General features: G+C 39.0%; 1 protein-coding gene across 1 annotated transcript in view; it reads left to right on the forward strand.

Moving 5' to 3' along the window:
• Positions 1-21,112, forward strand: part of LOC132382231 (clavesin-1-like) — a 68,367-nt gene that overhangs the window by 39,841 nt on the left and 7,414 nt on the right. Inside the window, exon 4 of the mRNA XM_059952291.1 lies at positions 3,276-3,511. Within this exon, the coding sequence (XP_059808274.1) occupies positions 3,276-3,511 (236 nt within the window). The remainder of the gene's footprint in view (positions 1-3,275; positions 3,512-21,112) is intronic.

Consider the following 21,112-nt stretch of genomic DNA (forward strand, 5'->3'; position numbering starts at 1 on the left):
CACCCAGCCTTTGGTCTGCTCTGGTAGCCACAAGACACGTTAACGTGACATGCATTACCAAGGGTTTTGACAATAGTAATTTGTAAAATTTTAATGGTAGGAGCTGCAGTATTGGTCTTTCTGTTGAAGGTTAGAAATTGAAACCTGAGCATTTTCTTGCTTCGGTTGACCAGCAAATGGCATTTTTGAAATCTGACTGATAACTATAATTTTCCAACCAAAGTCCAAGTCTTCCTGTAAGTTCAAAGTTGGAAACAGACGGGATTTGGACTCTTATTCACTGACCAAGTCCAACACTTGCATGAAAATAAACAAAGATTTTTGACGAAGCAGCTTGAAGAATCTCGCCTGACAATCTGCTTCAGTGATTTCTCATTGTTTCTTTCTGTACCATTTGGAGAAATATTCCCTGAACATTCCACCTGAATCTGGCCTTTCTGAGTTCTCCTCTGCGTCGTCTTCCCGACTTCCTCTGGTAATTTGCCCTGCTCCATTTGGCTGCTGCCAGATCCCCCATTCATATCCACTGCCGTGAGCTCACTTGATTTCTCTTTGAAATGAAGTGAAGACAATCCTCTTAAGCTTCTGACATGGCACTTCCTGACATAGAACAGTACATGAAAGCACCAGATCCTTGCAGAATCATTTCCATAGCAAGATAAATCAATCAAAACTAACTTGAAGATATGATAATCTACTTAAATTAGGTTCACTGTGGGTGCTTCCTGGCTGCTGAATCCATCCCCAGAAATATCTCATCGGGAGAATTAGGCTGGTGATTGATGTCATACTCTTGGCTGCTCAGCGGTCATGTTAGATTCACCCAAACAACCGGCAACAAAGATTAAATTTTGCAGCTATGATAGCTGGGGTATGGACTGTTCTGTTTCAATACAAAGTATGCCTTTAATGGTTAATGAAACAACTCAAAGGAAGGGGAAATCGAGGTCTGTAGGCTAGATTTAATAATGGATAAAAGAATAACAGTAAAACTGATTATCTGGCAACCTCAGGGCTCTGTGGCACTGAAACAGCATATTTCCTGGACAATTGGATGTTACTCTTATACTCCAACACACTTTTATTTCTCTCTTTTTTACATTTTTACATTTTACATGTGGTAAAATATATTTTACTGTGAACCTGGTGAGTTGAAAGGGAGCATTGGAAATAGAACACATGGTATTTCAGCTTGAAACAGCCAACTGAGGAGTTGTGGATCTGAGGATAATAAAGATTTAATGAGCCAGATGCGGAAACATAAATATTTCTGAACAATGAGATACCAGATTATTGGAGTTTACTTTCATCCACAAGATGTCACTGTTGAGCTTAGTAGTAATGTATTGTTGAGGACTTCAGAATACCATCCAGCAACACATTCTTCAAATATTTATCATCCAGCAAAGCAGTTGTATGAATTAGAGCTTCCGTGATTTAAGCTCCACTCTTTGTTCCTTGATTTGAAGTTTTGGAGAGTATATACGTCAGAGTTATAAGCAACCAGATAACAGATGTACTCAACTCAAGATTTAGTCCAGCAGTCCAAGTGGTTAAGTACTCATTAACGGACTTGGCTTCTCCAGCTCTGCTTGTGGGCTAGATAATGATTTTTATTCCAACCCTGCAATACAGCAAGAGCTGAAGATGCATGGTTCACTCCTTAGCATCAAAACATAAACCCTTTATCTTTCTTTACATTCTCCAAACTCAAGGGGTAGCCATGGCACTGGCATGGGCGTCATGGTAACCTAGCACTTAGTGCGATGCAATTACAGCTCGGGGCGTTTTGGAGTTCAATTCCGACGCGTTCCTGTGAGGAGTCTCTGTACGTCCTCCCCGGGGAATGCGTGGGCTTTCCTGAGTGCTCCTGGCTTCCTCCCACAGTCTAAAGACGTACTGGGTAGGTTAATAGTTCACTGTTAATTGTCCGATGATTGGGTTAGGGTACAATCAGGGTTGTGTATGGCTCCGAGGGTCAGAAGGGCCTACTCCACGCTGTATCAATAAATAAATACATAGATACAAAGTCCATAGAAATTAAGGCCTTTTGGCCCTTCATGTCCTTGCCAGCCAAAATAGCTGTAGGTCTAACTCTTCCTTGCTCTCTGCCTGAATACTTGCAGGGTATGGTTCAGGTGTTCATTCAGATGCATTTTAGATGCGACGAGGCTTTCTGCTGTCCCTCTGTAGTCTTGAAAATCTTTTCCTCCTCTTTAATTCTTACACAAATTAACTAGAAATATTGCCACTTGTATCAACCTTGCTGCCAAGTAAAAAACTGCTGAAGAGGTTTCTCCCAATGAATGTCAAGCATTATAAACTGAAAGAAAGGAATATTAGGAATCAGTAAGTGCTTTAAAACCGGCCCTGGTAGATTTTATTTTCATTTTTCAGTTAATTGCAGTTTAAAGAAAGGTGATATCAACCTAACTACTTTTGAATATTGATCTGTAATTGTCTTTATTATTTCTAAAAGGTGATTCTTTTGGAAAGTTTAAATTGGTTTAAATGCAGTAATTAATTTCAATTACTGAAATTAGTGTTTCCCAGTGTTACAAAATGGCAGGTTATTTTATACAAAGTCTTATCTTTTCCATTGAAGTCAATGTTTTAAACAGTATAAAATTTTTTGATAACTTTCATTGTTGAAATGTGGGTCACTTAAGGAAAAACATTATTTTGATCTGCTGAAGCAAGTTTGCCACATATAACATATGAATAAAGTTTTTTTTAAGGTTTCTGGGATGTGTGGATTAAGATGGACTAATTGTTCTTATTCATCCACATTTGTAGCCTGGCAAAAAGCAATGAGTCTTATTTGAGAAATGAAATATGTTTTAATGCCATGAACAGAATCAATGTTCTCCTGTTGGAACCTCCACCTTGGCAGTGAATAGGCTTAAAAATTATGAAGACAGAATATCAAAAGAAATGAGCGAAGAAGGTGACATCACAAAGTCCAGAGAAATTGAGCTAGACTTAATCGTCTGCAGTGTTTTATAACTTCAATTACACAATTTCATCTAACAGGAATGATTTTCCACTAGAAATAATAACATTTCTTTCGTTCTTTCTATCTATCTATCCATCCACAAATAACTTACTGGGAAAAACAATTCTGCACTTCACAAATGTTGATTATTGGTGCATTGAGTTGTATTTAATTAATTGAAAACATTTGTTTTTGTAGACCAAGTAAAATTCAATTTGACACGACTAATTTTTAATTTACCCCAATTTTATGAATATTTTGAATTTCCTTTTTTTTCCAGATTTTTCTTCACGGTAACAACTTGAACAGTCTTCACCAGCTTATTCATCCAGAATATCTGCCATCAGAGTTTGGAGGTACACTACCCCCATATGACATGGGAACCTGGGCGCGAACACTACTTGGTCCAGAGTACAATGATGACACTGAATATACTTACAATTCGTACAACTCAATACACATGAAAGACATGCTGGATGATCCGGAAAGCAATTGCTCTCCCAAGCATATGAAGAGGTTTGTACAGTCTAATTACAGAATTTTTAAATTAAATTTCTCTTCCAGCTCTCAAAATCTGCACATACAATTTTTCTGCATAATTTCCAATGCATGCTATTGTAATGTCAAATTAACTGTCACCAGTAATTTATTGACAAGTACATTCTGTGAAATAATCTTGAGGCAGCCAGTATGGATTCATGCACTGATCTCAGGCTGTCTGAGCCCTGATCTCAACCTGAGAGAGCTGTACGACCTCTGTACCTGTTGCCAGCTGATCATTTTCATGCTGGAACTGAATGTGGGCAGGCCAGGATTAGCCCTGCCCTGCAGTCATTTTTGAGGCTTATGCATCAAGCAGTGAGCAAACTCAGGTTACATGATCTGTATTGAATTTATCATTGAATCACCATCTTCAGAAGAGAAAATGTAAATGAAATTGTAAAAATGCAGGTGGTCACAGGAACTCTAAGTAGACTGTTACTGCTGTCATTAGCAACTCATCCCTGCCTCGGTAACCATTCTAGCGACACACCCTTCGGTGATATTTGAACGTCTCCTTTCTGCTTTCTCCAAGTTCACTAGTTGCCATCTTCCTTCTAGTGACAAGGCTCTTGAAACATCCTTATTTGACAGCTGTTTATTCTCCTTGAAACACTTCTTATTGCTGCTCCATCTACTCAATCATCTCTTTAACTGGCACATCATGAGGTCTGCCATATGCATAAGGCATGTACACTCCAACATTATAGGACGTGGACAGTGATGTCAGAAGACATATGACATTATTTCTGATGTCACTTGGAATGAACTGCTATTAAGCACAGGGCGCATGGAATAAAAACACCGAAGCAGTTTATAACTAAAGGATTGAGAGGTTCTTCAAGAATTAAATAGCCTAATCTAGTGAAGGAAAGTTTAAGAAAGATGGTAAAGGTAGATTTTCAACACAGAGGATGTTAATGCCGGGAATGCACTGCTTGGGATGACAGTAGTGGCTGATAAATCAGGAACATTGAAGAGGCATATGAATGAAATGAAAAGGAGGGTTATGGGCTATGTAGGAGGCAGGGTTCTATTGACTGTGGAGTAGTTTAAAAGGTCGGCACAACATCATGGGCCGATAGTGGGCTCTATTGTTCTATGTTTTATGTACTTAGGGGCTGCCTGGCATTAAGGGTATTTAAATATCTGCTGATTGTTTTCTTTTCATCTTCATTGTTGCCTCATTAAACTTTCTGTGCTTGCAATCATGGGGAAGAGGCCTCTCCACGGATTTCTGTTTGCAAAATGTATTTTATTTTGCATGGTCTTAGGCTCTCTGTGTAGTTGAATATCATAGTCTGCGGAACGGCGATAAACTGGCAATCAGTCCTCTTCACATGTCCACTTTGGTACTGTATTTGGATGTCTAGGCTTTTGTCTTTATATGATAAAGTTTATGCCTAATTTTGTTGTGCTAATAGTACAGGAAGTGAGAAGACAGGCATTACAATCCAGGTTAGAAATTTAGCAATTCTGTCGGATCCTGGATGGTCTAGGATCAATTTGGAACAGCTGAAACTGTCAGTGCGTTGTTTTGATTTCAACGGAAATATGATCTGGACAGATATTGAATGGGCTGTCAAAGCACTATTGTCTAAATCGGGCTCCCCCAACCTGGGGTCCAGGGACACCTTGCTTAATGGCATTGGTACATGACATAAAAAAAGTTGCAAACCCCTGGTCCAAACTCAAAATTATGCGCCTCCTGATTGTTCAGTGGAAGCTCCTAATCCTTGCTTTGCCTGTTTCTGAACTAGTAATACCCAGGTAATCTCAAGTTCAGGGTTGTGCTTTTAAAAAAAAAGGTCCATTTCATGGTCACTTATCAATTACATCATGGTGTCCATCACAGTTTACCATCTTACTGATTACTGGATGTGATTCTTCAGATATGCAGTTCATATTTCAGCTTATTGATCACTGCACTGCAAAAGCAATATCATATTTTAATTCAGCCCAAGCAGATCAGACCACATTCCATTTTCCCCAGTGGTGAATGCACCAGAGCTGTCTCTGGCACTTAGCAAAGAATTGAATATCAACACTTGCATTTCAGTTGTACCTTTTATGATCTCAGGCCAGTTTTACACTTGCATCCGTAATCAATGTAGCAAGTGTAGCAGCCAAGTTGCATGAATGACTCCCGTAAGCAACAATATGAATTATTGATAGTAGCTGTTTTTTTCCATACTAAACGTGATAGTTATATTGCAAGCAGAAATGCATCCCAAATTGGTTTCTGAACATAGACATATATTTATTGCAAAGATGTGTGTTTTTGAAGGCATACAGATGAAAAGTGATATTATTATTTATCAATTAGAATGAAATTCAGATAATTGGATACAAATCCATGAGTTGATGTGCTAGGCGGGTTGAAGGACAGGAATATTACGTGTTGTGTGTTGGAAATTTTGGAATTGGAATTAGTTTATTGTCACATGTACAGAAATACCTTGAAAAGTCTGGATAGAGTGGAAGAACGGAGGATGTTTCCGATAGTAGGAGTGTCTAGGACTGGAGGGCACAGCCTTAGAATAGAAGGATGTCCCTATGGAACTGAGTGGAGGAGGAACTTCTTCAGCCAGAAGGTGCTGAATCTGTGGAATTCACTGCCACAGACTGCTTTGGAGGACAAGTCATTCGTAATAATTAAAGTTGATATGTACATAATTAGTAAGGGTGTCAAAAGTTATGGGAAGAAAGCAGGAGAGTAGGTTTAAGAGGAGAAATAAATCAGCCATCATTGAGTGGTGGAGATGACTCAATGGGCCAAATGGCCTACTTCTGTTCCTATATCTTATAGAATGAAAAACTTGTCCTTCAAAATGCAAAAGTTTGTACAGTGAAAATTTGTGAAACCAGTTTGGATATCCTGAGGAAGGGTTATTAATCTGAAACATTTCCTCCACACAATTTCTTCCAAATGTGCTTAGAATTTCCACGATGTTCTAGCTTGACCTTATATCATATGTTTGGCAGCCTTAGCAAGGTGGAACTAATGCACTCAAGCTAGCCTAAGTAGCAGTTGGAGTACATGTTAGCCAGCATATCATTTCTGTGGAGCCTGCTGAATAAATGGATTGTCATTCAGTTAGTATGCAGACTCTCACAGGGTGATGATTACTGTAATGTGAAATTTAACATTGTTTCCAGTATGTTAAACAGAGTATTTTCATAATTTACACTAATGTTCCCATTCATAAAATCAAATCCAACATATTTGCTTGAAAAATAGCTCTACCTGTGAGAATAGATGGGTCAATTTGCATTTTGTTTATTGAACATTTACTTACTTCATTGTAGTTGACTTTAAGAGTAAGAGGTATCATGTAAAACTATAATAATAATAATGTATTTGTTTTCTAATCAGAATTTAACAAAATCATGTTTAGATAATTGAAGGTAATTGCTTAAAAATTTTTTTTAAGAATGTCACGTGTTGCACTTTGTGGAAAACATTGTTTCCTGGACACTGTAGTGAACTGATGGAACATGGTTTTAACTGCTGCTTCACTTTGGGTGCCTTTTTACTTAATTAGGTCAACGGGAGGCTAGTGGTATTTTGATTAAGTAGCACAGCCGGTATTGTTTGATTGTTGACTGTGTACTTCCCATGAAGGCCCTGCGGTTTCTTTTATTTGAATTTGGAAGCTCAGATACGATTTATTATTGATAAACAAACTTAGAAAGGAAATCAGCCTAGAAATTGAACTCATTTGTCTATGCTTTTTATGTGGGACCCGAAAATAAAAGTTTTTTTTCATTTCTTAGTTCATGCCAGCAATCAGTTCTGGGTCAATTAGTGACCATTGGGAAATTGTCCTGGGTACTTCCAGACTTGAACCACACTAACATATCTGCCATTTGCCCAACATCAAAACATACTTTCCCCAGGACTGAGCCCTCTGGCCTGCTGCTGAATGGAGATGATGACATTTCAGCGTTGAGGCCACCATCAATAAAGTGGAGAACTGCAGTCTAAGCAGAGTAGCTTGCAATGGGCATGCAGATGTTTTAAAGGGATAATGTTTCAAGCCAATCAAACCTTTAATCATTCAGCATTGAAACATCTCTCAGCAGACACAGGTGAGGTTTGTTTAATGTCATTGCATCAACTGACCACTTCAGGAACACCATGGGCCACCACGTCAAAATATCCGCAGCAGCTCAGATTTTCATTCATATCTTAACAACCTGATCTGGGCAATATCATGTAATGATTCCCTGCACAGCCCTTCAATTCTCTCCCTATCCTACTCTTCCCAGAGTCCAGCATAATAGAGGACTCCGTGAGAACAGACAAGTGTTGTATATTTTCCATCTTGCCATACGGCCTCCCTCATATTTCTCTGCCTCCTCTGAATATCAGATTCAAAAGGGAAGACGGAGAAAGTTCTGGCCTGCTATCCCTCAATTCCCTTAATACTGAAATTGAACTAAATAATAATAAATTCTATAGTGTAAAGAAATTAAGTGGGGATAACATCCTGAAAGGTACAATTATCTAAATGGACAAATACTAATACAGAGATCTGGCAGTTCTGATTAACAGTAATTAGGAAGTACCATTAAGAGTGCCCAAGTTATTAAGTAAATGCAAGTCAAGCATGAGAAAATTATAGTGATGGTTTCTGAATGCTGTCCTGTCCATAGGAATACGCTGGCTGCCTACAGGTTGTGTATCAGTGTGTACTGACCTTCTGAGCCTGTACTATGCTGTACTCTGGTAGGAAATGCTCTGCAGGTCAAGTACAAGCACAACTGACCTCTTACTTTGAGCATGGACATCACTGAGTCTAAAGGAAGAATTGAAGGGTTGAATACATTTTGTATCTAGTCCTTCACTTTTATGTCATTCACAGCTGGAACATCCTTATGATATCCATTCATTGGAATATAGCTGCTGACTGTCAGCATGAAGAGGTTTCTTATTTAGTTACTATTACTATTTCCAATTAATTTGTTTAATAGCAGCATGTTAACTGTGGCAAAGGCCTTCTGTCAGAAGGGTATGAGATGAAGGCCTCAGTCTGTGCTGATGAGATTCATTTGCCACTCATGGGCACATTATCCCAAGAGGCAACTGTAGTGATGAAGCTTCCATATTAATGGGAGCCCCATGGTTGCACAAGTAAGTGCCACTGCAGCAGTCTATGGGCTGGATGAACATGGTGTCATTGGTGGGTATCCATCATCAAGCACCTCCACCATCCAGCCCATGCTCTCTTCTGGTTGCTGCCATCAGGAAGGAGGTACAGGAACTTTAGGTCCCACACCAGCAGGTTCAGGAATAATTACTACCCTTCAACCATCACCGGTGTAGATAACTTCACTCATCACTACTCTAAATTGATTTCACAACCTATGGACTCACTTTTAAGGACTCTGGATTTCAAATTCTAGATATTATTTATTTACTTATTTATTAGTATTATTTGTATTTGCCCAAATTTGCACACAGGTTGTTTGTCAGTCTTTGTCTTTGTGACTGATTTATTGTATTTATTTGTTCTACTGTGAATGCCTGCAAGAAAATGAGTCTCAGGGTAGAATATGGTGATACTCTATATATGTACTTTGATAATATATTTAATTTGAACTTTGAACTGGAACTTTTGAAAGGGAATGGGTAGGATTTGGGCCCATTTGGACATTTAAATATCAATAATGGATCAATAATGGATCAATCCTACCCCTTTATTATTCATTGGAGCAAGCAGATTAAGAATGAAGTGCAGTTACGGTCATCATAATACAAAATAAATTATTGAAGGAAGCATGAGGAGACAACCAGACCAAATATAAGGATTGAGGGATTAGTTTATGAGAAGAGGTTATGTATAATTTGGGTATGCTCTCTTAGAAAATTAAAGGATAAGAAGTAATGTGATTGATTTACAAATTAAAGGGGGTGAAATAGCACACTACAATAAGGTGATACACTCTTTTTCAGGATTCTCATGTTAGAGCAAATTCAGTGTTGATCTGTTGATCAGTGAGAGAATAGTCAATCCCTTGAGGCACAATGGAAGCAGGTAATATTGAATCAGAATCAGGTTGAATATCATAGAACATAGAATAGTACAGCACATTACAGGCCCTTTGGCCCACAATGTTGTGCCGACCCTCAAACCCTACCTCCCATATAACCCCCCACCTTAAATTCCTCCATATACCTGTCTAGTAGTCTCTTAAACTTCACTAGTATATCTGCTTCCGCTGACTCAGGCAGTGCATTTCACGCACCAACCACTCTCTGAGTGAAAAACCTTCCTCTAATATCTCTAGCATACGTCGTGAAATTTGTTAACCTAGCTGCAACAGTACAATGCAATACATAATAGAGAAAAAAAACAGAATTACAGTAATTATATCTATCTATATATATATGTGTGTGTGTGTGTGTGTGTAAGTTCATGTGTTTCTTGGATTTACCGTGTATGGCCACAGGAGAATGAATCTCAGGGTTGTATAAGGTAGCATACATATACTTTGATAATAATTTTAAATTTAACTTTGAAGAATAACATTAGCTTTTAAAATTTTGGCAGAGTTAGTTTGGTATGACTTGGTGCATTATTAAATCATACTGGATGTCTGTGATAAGCCTGTATGTATCCAAGTTCTTACTCACTCTGTCTCATAACGACAGAGCCCAGGAATTCACTTCCAAGGGGAAGGCTTAGAAGTCGACAATTCCTCATTGGTTTTCCTTCTCATCTTACCCTTTCTGAAGTCCAAAATTAGTTCTTTTTGGAGCCATTAAACTCCAAATTTGATGTTTTCAGATACAGCATAGGAGTACTTTAGAACCTGTTCAGTGATAAAAATATTTAGGCATGTTTGAAAGGAACAGATAACTGTGGAACAGGGATTTTCTTTTAAAATATATACCACTGATTTCCTCACCTTGTCTGGTAGAGGAATGGACTAATTTCTGGAATTGATTGCAATGATTTATCAATGACGCTACTCCCATTGTAGTGGGTTATTACCAGCTCAGAGAGGGTAAACTAAACAGAGCTCGTTTTTGTCTAGCAGTTCCCATTTCATGTGGAGCGGGATAGCTCAGTGTGTCCCAGTAACAGAATACTCAGTTATAGGTTATTTAGTAAAATCACCAAATTTAATCTGACAACCCATTTAGGTGGACATCTGTAGAACTGCTCCCTGGTGAAAGTAATCTTATTTACTTGTTTTCATAAGTGCAAATTACCTATGCTTGATACATCTTGTCAGACTACATGCAGATTTTGTTAACACTTGACAGATGGACCAAAACCTTTTTATTCAGAAGCAGCAGATATTCTTCCATTAGAAGAATTTCTAAGTGTACATTTATATAATCACATATACAACTAGCATTGTGTAAAGCAGGGCTGGTGGAGGCAGAGTTAGCAGTCTGTACCTACATGTGTCAGCTTCTTGCTCTTTGTAGGATGACTTCATTAAGATACATTACGGAGAGCATGCAGCCAGTGATGGATCAAGTCCAGCAGTAATGGTGTAGAGTTGGGTAGGGAGATTTTACAGGAGATAACTGCAGTATGGAAGCAGGTGGTGTGGTTGTCTTTAAACATTGTGGTGAATATTAGAGAACAAGGAAAGAGATGCACTTATGTGATATTTAATTCAATTCTTTCTACATTGATTGTGGCAGAGAATTCTTCCTCTGATGAGGAAGAATAATACTTGAAATTCTGCCAAAGGTGGGCATTGAATTGGTTTTCAAAGACTTGAGAGGAAAAGTAGAATTTGAAAATGGAATAATAATGAGATAGAGGAAATAGCGTGTCCAGAAGTTTGTACATTCCATTCTGCCATATTAATAGGCAGTAAGAAAATGTGGAGGTCTACTAATTCAGGAATTGTCTCTTTAGATTGGAACACTGCTAATGTCATTGAATGATTTGAGAACAAGAAAGAAAATGATAAGGAATTGTTGACTTTTAAGATTTCCCCTGGGAATAAATTCATGGCCTCTTCAGCTACCACTTTCAGAACCCTTGGCTGTAGTCCATCTGGCCCAGGTGGTTTATCCATCTTCTGTCCTTTCAGCTTCCCAAGCACCTTCTCGCTAGTAATAGCAACTGCACTCCCTCCCACCTCCTGACACTTTCAAATTTCTGGCATACTCTTGGTATCTTCCATAGTGAAGGCTGACACAAAATACTTATTAAGTTTGTTTGTCATTTATTTGTTCCTCCTTACTACATCTCCAGTGTCATCCAGAGGTCTGATATCCACTCTCACCTTGATTTTACTCTTTATATATCTGACAAAATCAGGATTCCTTTTTGTATTATTGGCTGTTTTACCTCTATATTTCATCTTTTCTCTTCTTATTGCTTTATTAGTTGTCTTTTGTTGGTTTTTAAAAGCTTCCCAATCCCCAAACTTCCCACTAATTTTTGCTATATTACATGTCCTTTCTTTTGCTTTTATGTTCTTTTTGACTTCCTTTGTCAGCCACAGTGATGTCATCTTGCCTTTAGAATACCTCGTCTTCTTTTCTGCAACCCTCCAAATTTCTCCCAGAAACTCCTGCCATTACCATCTTTCCTGCTACTGTCCCCTTCCAAGGAACTGTGGCTATCTTCTGTCTCATGCCTTTATAATTCCCTTTACTCCACTGTAATACCTGAAACTCCCTAATAAAATCTGGTTCATTACACAACACAACACCCAGTTCAGAATAGCCTTTACCCTAGTGGGCTCAACCACAAACTGCTCTAAAAAGCCATCTCATAAGCATTTTACAATTTCCCTCTCTTGGGGTCCAGCACTAACCTGATATTCCCAATGTATCTGCATATTGAAATCCCCCATGACTATTGTAACATTGTCCTTTTGACATGTGGTTCTATCTCCCGTTATTTGCAGTCCACACCATAGCCACTGTTTGGAAGCCTGCATACAAATCCCATTAAAGTCTTTTTACCCTTGCAATTTCTTGACTCCACCCACAAGTGTTCTATATTTTCAGCTCCTATGTCACCTCTTCCTAAGGATTTGATCTCGTATTTTTACAAACAGAGCCACCCACTCCCTCTGCTACCTGCTGTCCTTTCAGTCAGAATCAGGTTTATTATCAGTGACATGTGTCGTGAATTCTTTCGGTCCTGTGCAGAAGCCCTTCCCATACCAGACAGTGATGTAGCTTGTCAGGATAATCTCTACAGTACATCTGTGGAAGTCTTTGAGTGTTTTTGTTGACATACCAAATCTCTTCAAACTCCTAACAAAGTATAGTTGCTGTCTTGCCTTCTTTATAACTGCATCAATAGGTTAGGTCCCCAGAGATCTTGACAACCAGGAACTTGAAACTGCTCACTCTCTCTACTTTTGATCCCTCTGTGAGGATTGGTACAGTATGTGTTCCTTCATTTTACCCTTCCTGAAGTCCACAATCAATGTATTATCCTCATCTTACTGATGTTGAATGCAAGGCTGTTGCTGTGACACCACTCCACTAGCTGGTATATCTCACTCTTGTACACCCTCTTGTCTCTATCTGAGATTCTACCAACAACAGTTGTATCATCAGCAAATTTATAGTTGGTATTTGAGCTATGCTTAGCCGTGCAGTCATGTGTACAGAGACAGTAGAGCAGTGGGCTAAGCTCACACCTCTGAGGTACACCAGTGTTGATTGTCAGTGAGGAGGAGATATTATCACCAATCTGCACAGATTGTGGTCTTCCAGTTAGGAAGTCAAGGATCCAGTTGCAGAGGGAGGTACAGGTTCTGTAACTTAACAATCAGGATTGTGGGAATGATGATGTTCAATACAACGTGTATCCTTGGATATTAAGCACCCAACAATAATCTTTCAACCATGACTCAGTGATGCCCATAACATTATATCTGCCAATTTCTAATTACGTTATAAGACCATCTGCCTTATTCCGTATACTGTGTGTATTCAAATATAACACCTCCAGACCTGTATTCACTTTCCTTTACAATTTTGTCCCCATGTTCCACTGCAACTTATCCAATAACTGCAAATTTGCCCTATCATCTGCCTGTCATTCCCGACAGTCTCACTCCACACTGCAAGCTGCATCCATTTGTAAGCCAACTGCATTATCCTGAGCTCTATCACTCTGGTTCCCATCGCCTGCCAGATTAGCTTAAACACTCCCCAACAGCTCTATAAAATCTACCCTCAAGGATATTGGTCGCCCTTGGGTGCAGGTGCAACCTGTCCCATTTGTACAGGAGACCCTAATGATCTGGAAATTTGAACCCCTGCCCCCTGCACCAGTTCTTCAGCCACCCATTCATTTGCCAAATCATCCTACTCTTACCCTAACTGGTGGGTGGTACAGTCAACAATCCAGAGATTACTACCCAGAATGTCCTGATTTTCAGCTTTCAATCAAACCTCCTAAGTTGTCTCTTCAGGGCCTCCGACCTTTTCCTACCTATGTCGTTGGTGACCAATAGGTACCAAGATTTCTGGCTGCTCACCCTCTTCCTTTAGAATGCTGTGGACCTGATCTGAGATGCCCCTAACCCAGGCACCTGGGTCATTTCATCCATCCCCTCTGGTAGGTAGGTCTTCCCCTCAACAGTATCCAAAGCAGTATATTTATTATTAAGGGGAACGACCACAGGGATACTTTACACTGGCTGCCCATTTCCTTTCCCTTTCCTGACAGTCACCTAGATACCTGCCTCCTGTAACTTAGGGGTGACTACTTCCCTGTAGTTTCTATTATCACCTTTTCAGTATCCCATAGGAGCCAAAGTTGCAGCTCTGGTTCTGTAACATGTTCTCTGTGGAGCTGCAGCTTCCTGCACCTGGCGCAAACATTCTGAAAGGCTGGAGGTCTCCCAAAATTCCCACATCTCACACAAAGACCACCACAAAGCCCCTGGAGCCATACTCACTGATCTATGTACTAACAGATGAAGAATGAAGAAGAAACGTAATAGAAACTTACTTCACCCAAGTCTAGTAAGCCAAAGCCTGTCCATTCTAACACTGGTCCATTCCAACAATGATCGCTTCACTGTCCCTCACAATTCAATTGCATTTGGGCCATGGCAAAAGCTGGAAGCCGGAGAACGCTCCTCTTTCAATCTCTCATCCCAATCTGTGTGTAGCCTCCACTCTCAATTCAATTTGCCATTTTTCACATGTTGGATCTTGCCAACAGTTACACGGTGGAATCTGGGTACTTACTCAGATAAATGCTAGCATTTGATCCATGCTTATACAAATGAAGAAGTGCCCACAGCGGAGATGCCCGAAGTTCAGAACCTTTTTGATAGAGGCCATTCTGGATTTTGGTCAATGTAAAAATCAAGTTTGAAAAGAATATTTATTGACCATTCTTCCTGTTATCCACCACCAAAATAAGGTCAGGTGTTTTAGGGGCAGATCAGAGCATGGGAACTTGATAAGCATGAAAAGAAAACAATAAAGTCAGTAGCCAGTTGAACTTACAGAAATGCCCAATTTTCAGACAATTCTGCTTCTTAAACAGCCAGATTTTGGACATTGGGCCTGTCATAAGGAAAGGGATGAGGAGGAAATGAAGATTCAAAACACTGAATATCTTTGACAAGACAGAAAATATGAACCTAATTGCTAAAATAGTTTTTCACAGTATAGAATTAGGTGACAGTAAAGAAACAAACAAGTAATATAATCTGATGTGGCTAAGCAGAATGGTGTTTGTGTGTCTGTTCCAGCCAAGCAATTGCTGTTGGAATTCCTTCTAATAGCCATGAATAATTCCCTGGTTACCATCGGTAATTATTACCATTTCCAAGTGATTGTTCACGGTTCAGTGAAAGGTCAGACTATGCATTAGTTGCATGGGAGAAAAAAGATCACTGGTTGATTGGCAGATAAAGAAAGAAGAAAGATTTAAACTACCATATTCCAATAGGTTAGTAGAGAGGCTTCATATTACAATGGGTGATGCACTCTTTGAACTGATTAGAGCTCTAATTTCCCAGTATCCAATTCTATTCCCTCATGCACCAGCTATATCACCATAAATATCTGTTCAGAAATTGCTGAATCTCTATGATATTGATAATTATTTGCAAGAGAACAATGCTGCAGAGGTGCCTGAAATAGAACCACATTTTCCCTTTACATACCAAATAAGCCAGTTATAAATTTCAGTTTTTCAGAAGTAACAATTAATTTGCTCACTTAATTCCAATTTTATCTTTCCCAGTGTTAGCTCTTTTGAAGACATTGACTTCCATGTGTCCTTTGGCATTTATTTCCACTCTTTAATACTTTACATTCAAAATGTGGATATATAGCTATATATATATATCTATATCGTGGGGGGACCAATATCCTAGTGGGGAGGTTTGCTAGGGCTACAGGGCGGACTTTAAACTAGTAAGATGGGGGGGGGGGCGGGAGACTATTTGAGGAGACTATGGGAGAAGAGGTTAGTTCACCAGTGGAGCAAGTAAATAGACAGTGTGTGAGGGAGGAAAGGCAGGTGATGGAGAAGGGATGCGCTCAGCCCGAAGATGTAGGGGAGAAGAAAGAAAAGGATAATAAATTTGAATGCATTGTTAGGGATGGAAAGAGAGGAGGAGATGGAGAGTATCTTAAATGTATCTATTTTAATGCTAGGAGCATTGTAAGAAAGGTGGATGAGCTTAAAGCGTGGATTGATACCTGGAATTATGATGTTGTAGCTATTAGTGAAACATGGTTGCAGGAAGGGTGTGATTGGCAACTAAATATTCCTGGATTTAGTTGCTTCAGGTGTGATAGAATAGGAGGGGCCAGAGGAGGAGGTGTTGCATTGCTTGTCCGAGAAAATCTTATGGCGGTGCTTTGGAAGGATAGATTAGAGAGCTCCTCTAGGGAGGCCATTTGGGTGGAATTGAAGAATGGGAAAGGTGCAGTAACACTGATAGGAGTGTATTATAGGCCACCTAATGGGGCACGTGAGTTGGAAGAGCAAATGTGTAAGGAGATAGCAGATATTTGTAGTAAACACAAGGTGGTGATTGTGGGAGATTTTAATTTTCCACACGTAGACTGGGAAGCTCATTCTGTAAAAGGGCTGGATGGTTTAGAGTTTGTGAAATGTGTGCAGGATAGTTTTTTGCAACAATACATAGAAGTACCGACTAGAGATGGGGCAGTGTTGGATCTCCTGTTAGGGAATGCGATAGGTCAGCTGACAGATGTATGTGTTGGGGAGCACTTCGGGCCCAGTGATCACAATAGCATTAGCTTCATTATAATTATGGAGAAGGACAGGACTGGACCTAGAGTTGAGATTTTTGATTGGAGAAAGGCTAAATTTGAGGGGATGCGAAGGGATTTAGAGAGAGTGGATTGGGTCAAGTTGTTTTATGGGAAGGATGTAATAGAGAAATGGAGATCATTTAAGGGTGAAATTATGAGGGTACAGAATCTTTATGTTCCTGTTAGGGTGAAAGGAAAGGTTAAAGGTTTGAGAGCACCATGGTTTTCAAGGGATATTAGAAATTTGGTTCAGAAAAAGAGGGATGTCTACAATAGATATAGGCAGCATGGAGTAAAGGAATTGCTCAAAGAATATAAAGAATGTAAAAGGAATCTTAAGAAAGAGATTAGAAAAGCTAAAAGAAGATACGAGGTTGGTTTGGCAAATAAGGTGAAAGTAAATCCGAAAGGTTTCTACAGTTATATTAAAAGCAAGAGAATAGTGAGGGATAAAATTGGCCCCTTAGAGAATCAGAGTGGTCAGCTATGTGTGGAACCGAAGGAGATGGGAGAGATTTTGAATGATTTCTTCTCTTCAGTATTCACTAAGGAGAAGGATATTGAATTGTCTAAGGTGTGGGAAACAAGTAAGGAAGTTATGGAACCTATGATAATTAAAGAGGTGGAGGTACTGGCGCTTTTAAGAAATTTAAAAGTGGATAAATCTCCGGATCCTGACAGGATATTCCCCAGGACCTTGAGGGAAGTTTGTGTAGAAATAGCAGGAGCTCTGACGGAGATCTTTAATATGTCATTAGAAACGGGGATTGTGCCGGAGGATTGGCGTATTGCTCATGTGGTTCCATTGTTTAAAAAGGGTTCTAGAAGGAAGCCTAGCAATTATAGACCTGTCAGTTTGACATCAGTGGTGGGTAAATTAATGGAAAGTATTCTTAGAGATAGTATTTATAATTATCTGGATAGACGGGATCTGATTAGAAGTAGCCAGCATGGATTTGTGCGTGGAAGGTCATGTTTGACAAACCTTATTGAATTTTTTGAAGAAGTTACGAGGAATGTTGACGAGGGTAAGGCAGTGGATGTAGTCTATATGGACTTCAGCAAAGCCTTTGACAAAGTTCCACATGGAAGGTTAGTTAAGAAGGTTCAGTCGTTAGGTATTAATGCTGGAGTAATAAAATGGATTCAACAGTGGCTAGATGGGAGATGCCAGAGAGTAGTGGTGGATAATTGTTTATCGGGATGGAGGCCGGTGACTAGCGGGGTGCCTCAGGGATCTGTTTTGGGCCCAATGTTGTTTGTAATATACATAAATGATCTGGATGATGGGGTGGTAAATTGGATTAGTAAGTATGCCGATGATACTAAGGTAGGAGGTGTTGTGGATAATGAGGTGGGTTTTCAAAGCTTGCAGGGAGATTTATGCCGGTTAGAAGAATGGGCTGAATGTTGGCAGATGGAGTTTAATGCTGAGAAGTGTGAGGTTCTACATTTTGGCAGGAATAATCCAAATAGAACATACAGAGTAAATGGTAGGGCATTGAGGAATGCAGAGGAACAGAGAGATCTAGGGATAACTGTGCATAGTTCCCTGAAGGTGGAGTCTCATGTAGATAGGGTGGTGAAGAGGGCTTTTGGAACGCTGGCCTTTATAAATCAAAGCATTGAGTACAGAAGTTGGGATGTAATGCTAAAGTTGTACAAGGCATTGGTAAGGCCAAATTTGGAATATTGTGTGCAGTTCTGGTCAGCGAATTATAGGAAAGATATCAATAAATTAGAGAGAGTGCAGAGACGATTTACTAGGATGTTACCTGGGTTTCAGCAATTAAGTTACAGAGAAAGGTTGAACAAGTTAGGTGTCTATTCATTGGAGCGTAGAAGGTTGAGGGGGGATTTGATCGAGGTATTTAAAATTTTGAGAGGGATAGATAGAGTTGACGTGAACAGGCTATTTCCATTGAGAGTAGGGGAGATTCAAACTAGAGGACATGATTTGAGAGTTAGGGGGCAGAAGTTTAAGGGAAACACGAGGGGGTATTTCTTTACTCAAAGAGTGATAGCTGTGTGGAATGAGCTTCCTGTAGAAGTAGTAGAGGCCAATTCAGTTGTGTCATTTAAGGTAAAATTGGATAGGTATATGGACAGGAAAGGAGTGGAGGGTTATGGGTTGAGTGCGGGTAGGTGGGACTAGGTGAGATTAAGGGTTCGGCTCGGACTAGGAGGGCCAAGATGGCCTGTTTCCGTGCTGTGATTGTTATATGGTTATATATATATATGGTTATATATATATATGGTTATATATATATAGTAGATTCCGGTTAATTGTGACATATTGGGACCAGTACATTTTGGCCCAATTAAGAAGCTGCCCCAGTTGGCTGGTTTCATGGAAACAGTTAAAAAGGTATAAAAAAGACAAACTGAGTAATAAATATTGTATTTAAATGAAATACATAACAAATGGAACAGTAAATTGGAGTGACTGTAAATCTGTGCAGACACCTAGTGTAGATAATGGACTGTCTTCATTCGACACTATTAATGATTACATCTTCCAACCCTTCATTTTCATTGTAACCTTCAAGATGATTGTCGATACCTTCAAATTCTTTGTAGTTCCTAACTAGCTGAAGTAGTGAAATCGTTTCGGGCATTTCTGTCATCTCCAAGGCTGAATGTGCAAAACAGTTCTAAATTGTCTTACTCCTTATTACTCACCAGCTATCAGTGACAAAATCACTGCTTTTTGAACACAAACACACACAACTGATGCTATGTAAAAACGGTTTGGTCTAAGTGTAGTGTCTAATAGCCACACAAGTGCATGCGACTGACAATATTTGGAAACTGTTTGGCAAGTCTCCTGCCCCAATTAAGCGAAAATGTGTCCCAAATAATCGAAGGGAAAAGCAGCAATTTTCTTATTAGTTTTTGTTCTTTATGAGTGGCTTAAATAAATAAATACTTCTTTAAGTAAGTGACTGCCCCAATTAACTGATGGTGTTATTAACTGGAATCAACTGTACACCTTGAATTTTTTCTTCCATGCTTTCTCTTACTTTCATTTTTGTGACATCCTCTTTCATAACTTGCAGGCCATGTTTCTCTTCTGATTAACTCAGTTTTTTTGATGCTGAGTATCAACCTCACTTACCTTTAGCCAAGTCTTGTAGATTCATTAATATACATTGTTTTGTCTCAGCCTCAAAGAGTTAGTGCTTTCAGCTGGTTTTTGCTAGTCTTTTGCCAGCAATAAATAAAGCAGACTTCCTGAATAATATGATTCCTTTTCCATTGTGCATTACCATTTGCTAATTTTCCATCTGTATCACAATCTGAGCCTAAAATCTCAAAAGTATTTTATTCTTTTAAAAATGCAGAAAAGTTAAAGTGGATTAATTAAAAAAAAGCACAGTAAATATAAAGGTCAACAGTCATCCGTTTCTCTAGAAGGAATTTCAGCCTAAAGATAATAGGACTGAGAGATCCTTTGCAAATTATTGTGCAGTAACAGTTAAATCTGAGAGTACTTTGTTAATTATTTTAAGAGATTTGAGCCTGTCACTGTACAGGCACAATATGTGTGCAATCTGCATGGAGAATAGTGCGACTTGCAATTAAGATAGTAACACAATACAACTTGCTTTTGTTTTCAAGCCTTTCAATAGCATTTCTTTTTTTTTTAACTACAATATGTTTCTATTTTTCTTAGCATCAGGTAACAGTTGTGATAAATGGCAGAAGGAAATGTAAAGCCTACTGTTCTCTTGGATTAATTTGGATAAGTGTAATTTTGCTGATTGATTGCCTTATCTTATGAAAGTCTGCAATACATCTTAAAATTATATTTGAAAGCATTTATCACAGATGTTTTCAGTGGACACTGCCAACACATGACAGAAAATAGTAATCTGCAGTTTTGCATTTATCATTCTAGCTCTTTTGCCTTCTTTTGTAATTTCCCCAAGATTGTTACACACAACTTTCATGAGAACTATCTAGTAGAATTTATTTATTTTGCCAAAATCTACTGGAGGGTTATGCAAAAAACTTATGTACTTAACTGAAAAAGGCAGCATAAACTCAAGAGATTGCAGATGCTGAAATCCAGAACAAAAAAAAGGTGTTGAAGGAACTCAATAGGTCAGGCAGCATCTGTGGACACAAAGATATAGTTGACATTTTAGGCCAAGATCCTACATCAGGACCCTACCACTTACTGTATATGTCTTACTCCAATTTCACATTCCAAAATCCATCACCTTAGTGGGATGAAATTTCATCCAGTTACCACCCAATTTCCCAAATTGATCTACATCCTGCTGTAGCATTAGATAACATTCATCAATATCAACAATGCG

This window comes from Hypanus sabinus, chromosome 1 (genome assembly GCF_030144855.1).
Source record: "Hypanus sabinus isolate sHypSab1 chromosome 1, sHypSab1.hap1, whole genome shotgun sequence".
Lineage (NCBI taxonomy): Eukaryota > Metazoa > Chordata > Chondrichthyes > Myliobatiformes > Dasyatidae > Hypanus > Hypanus sabinus.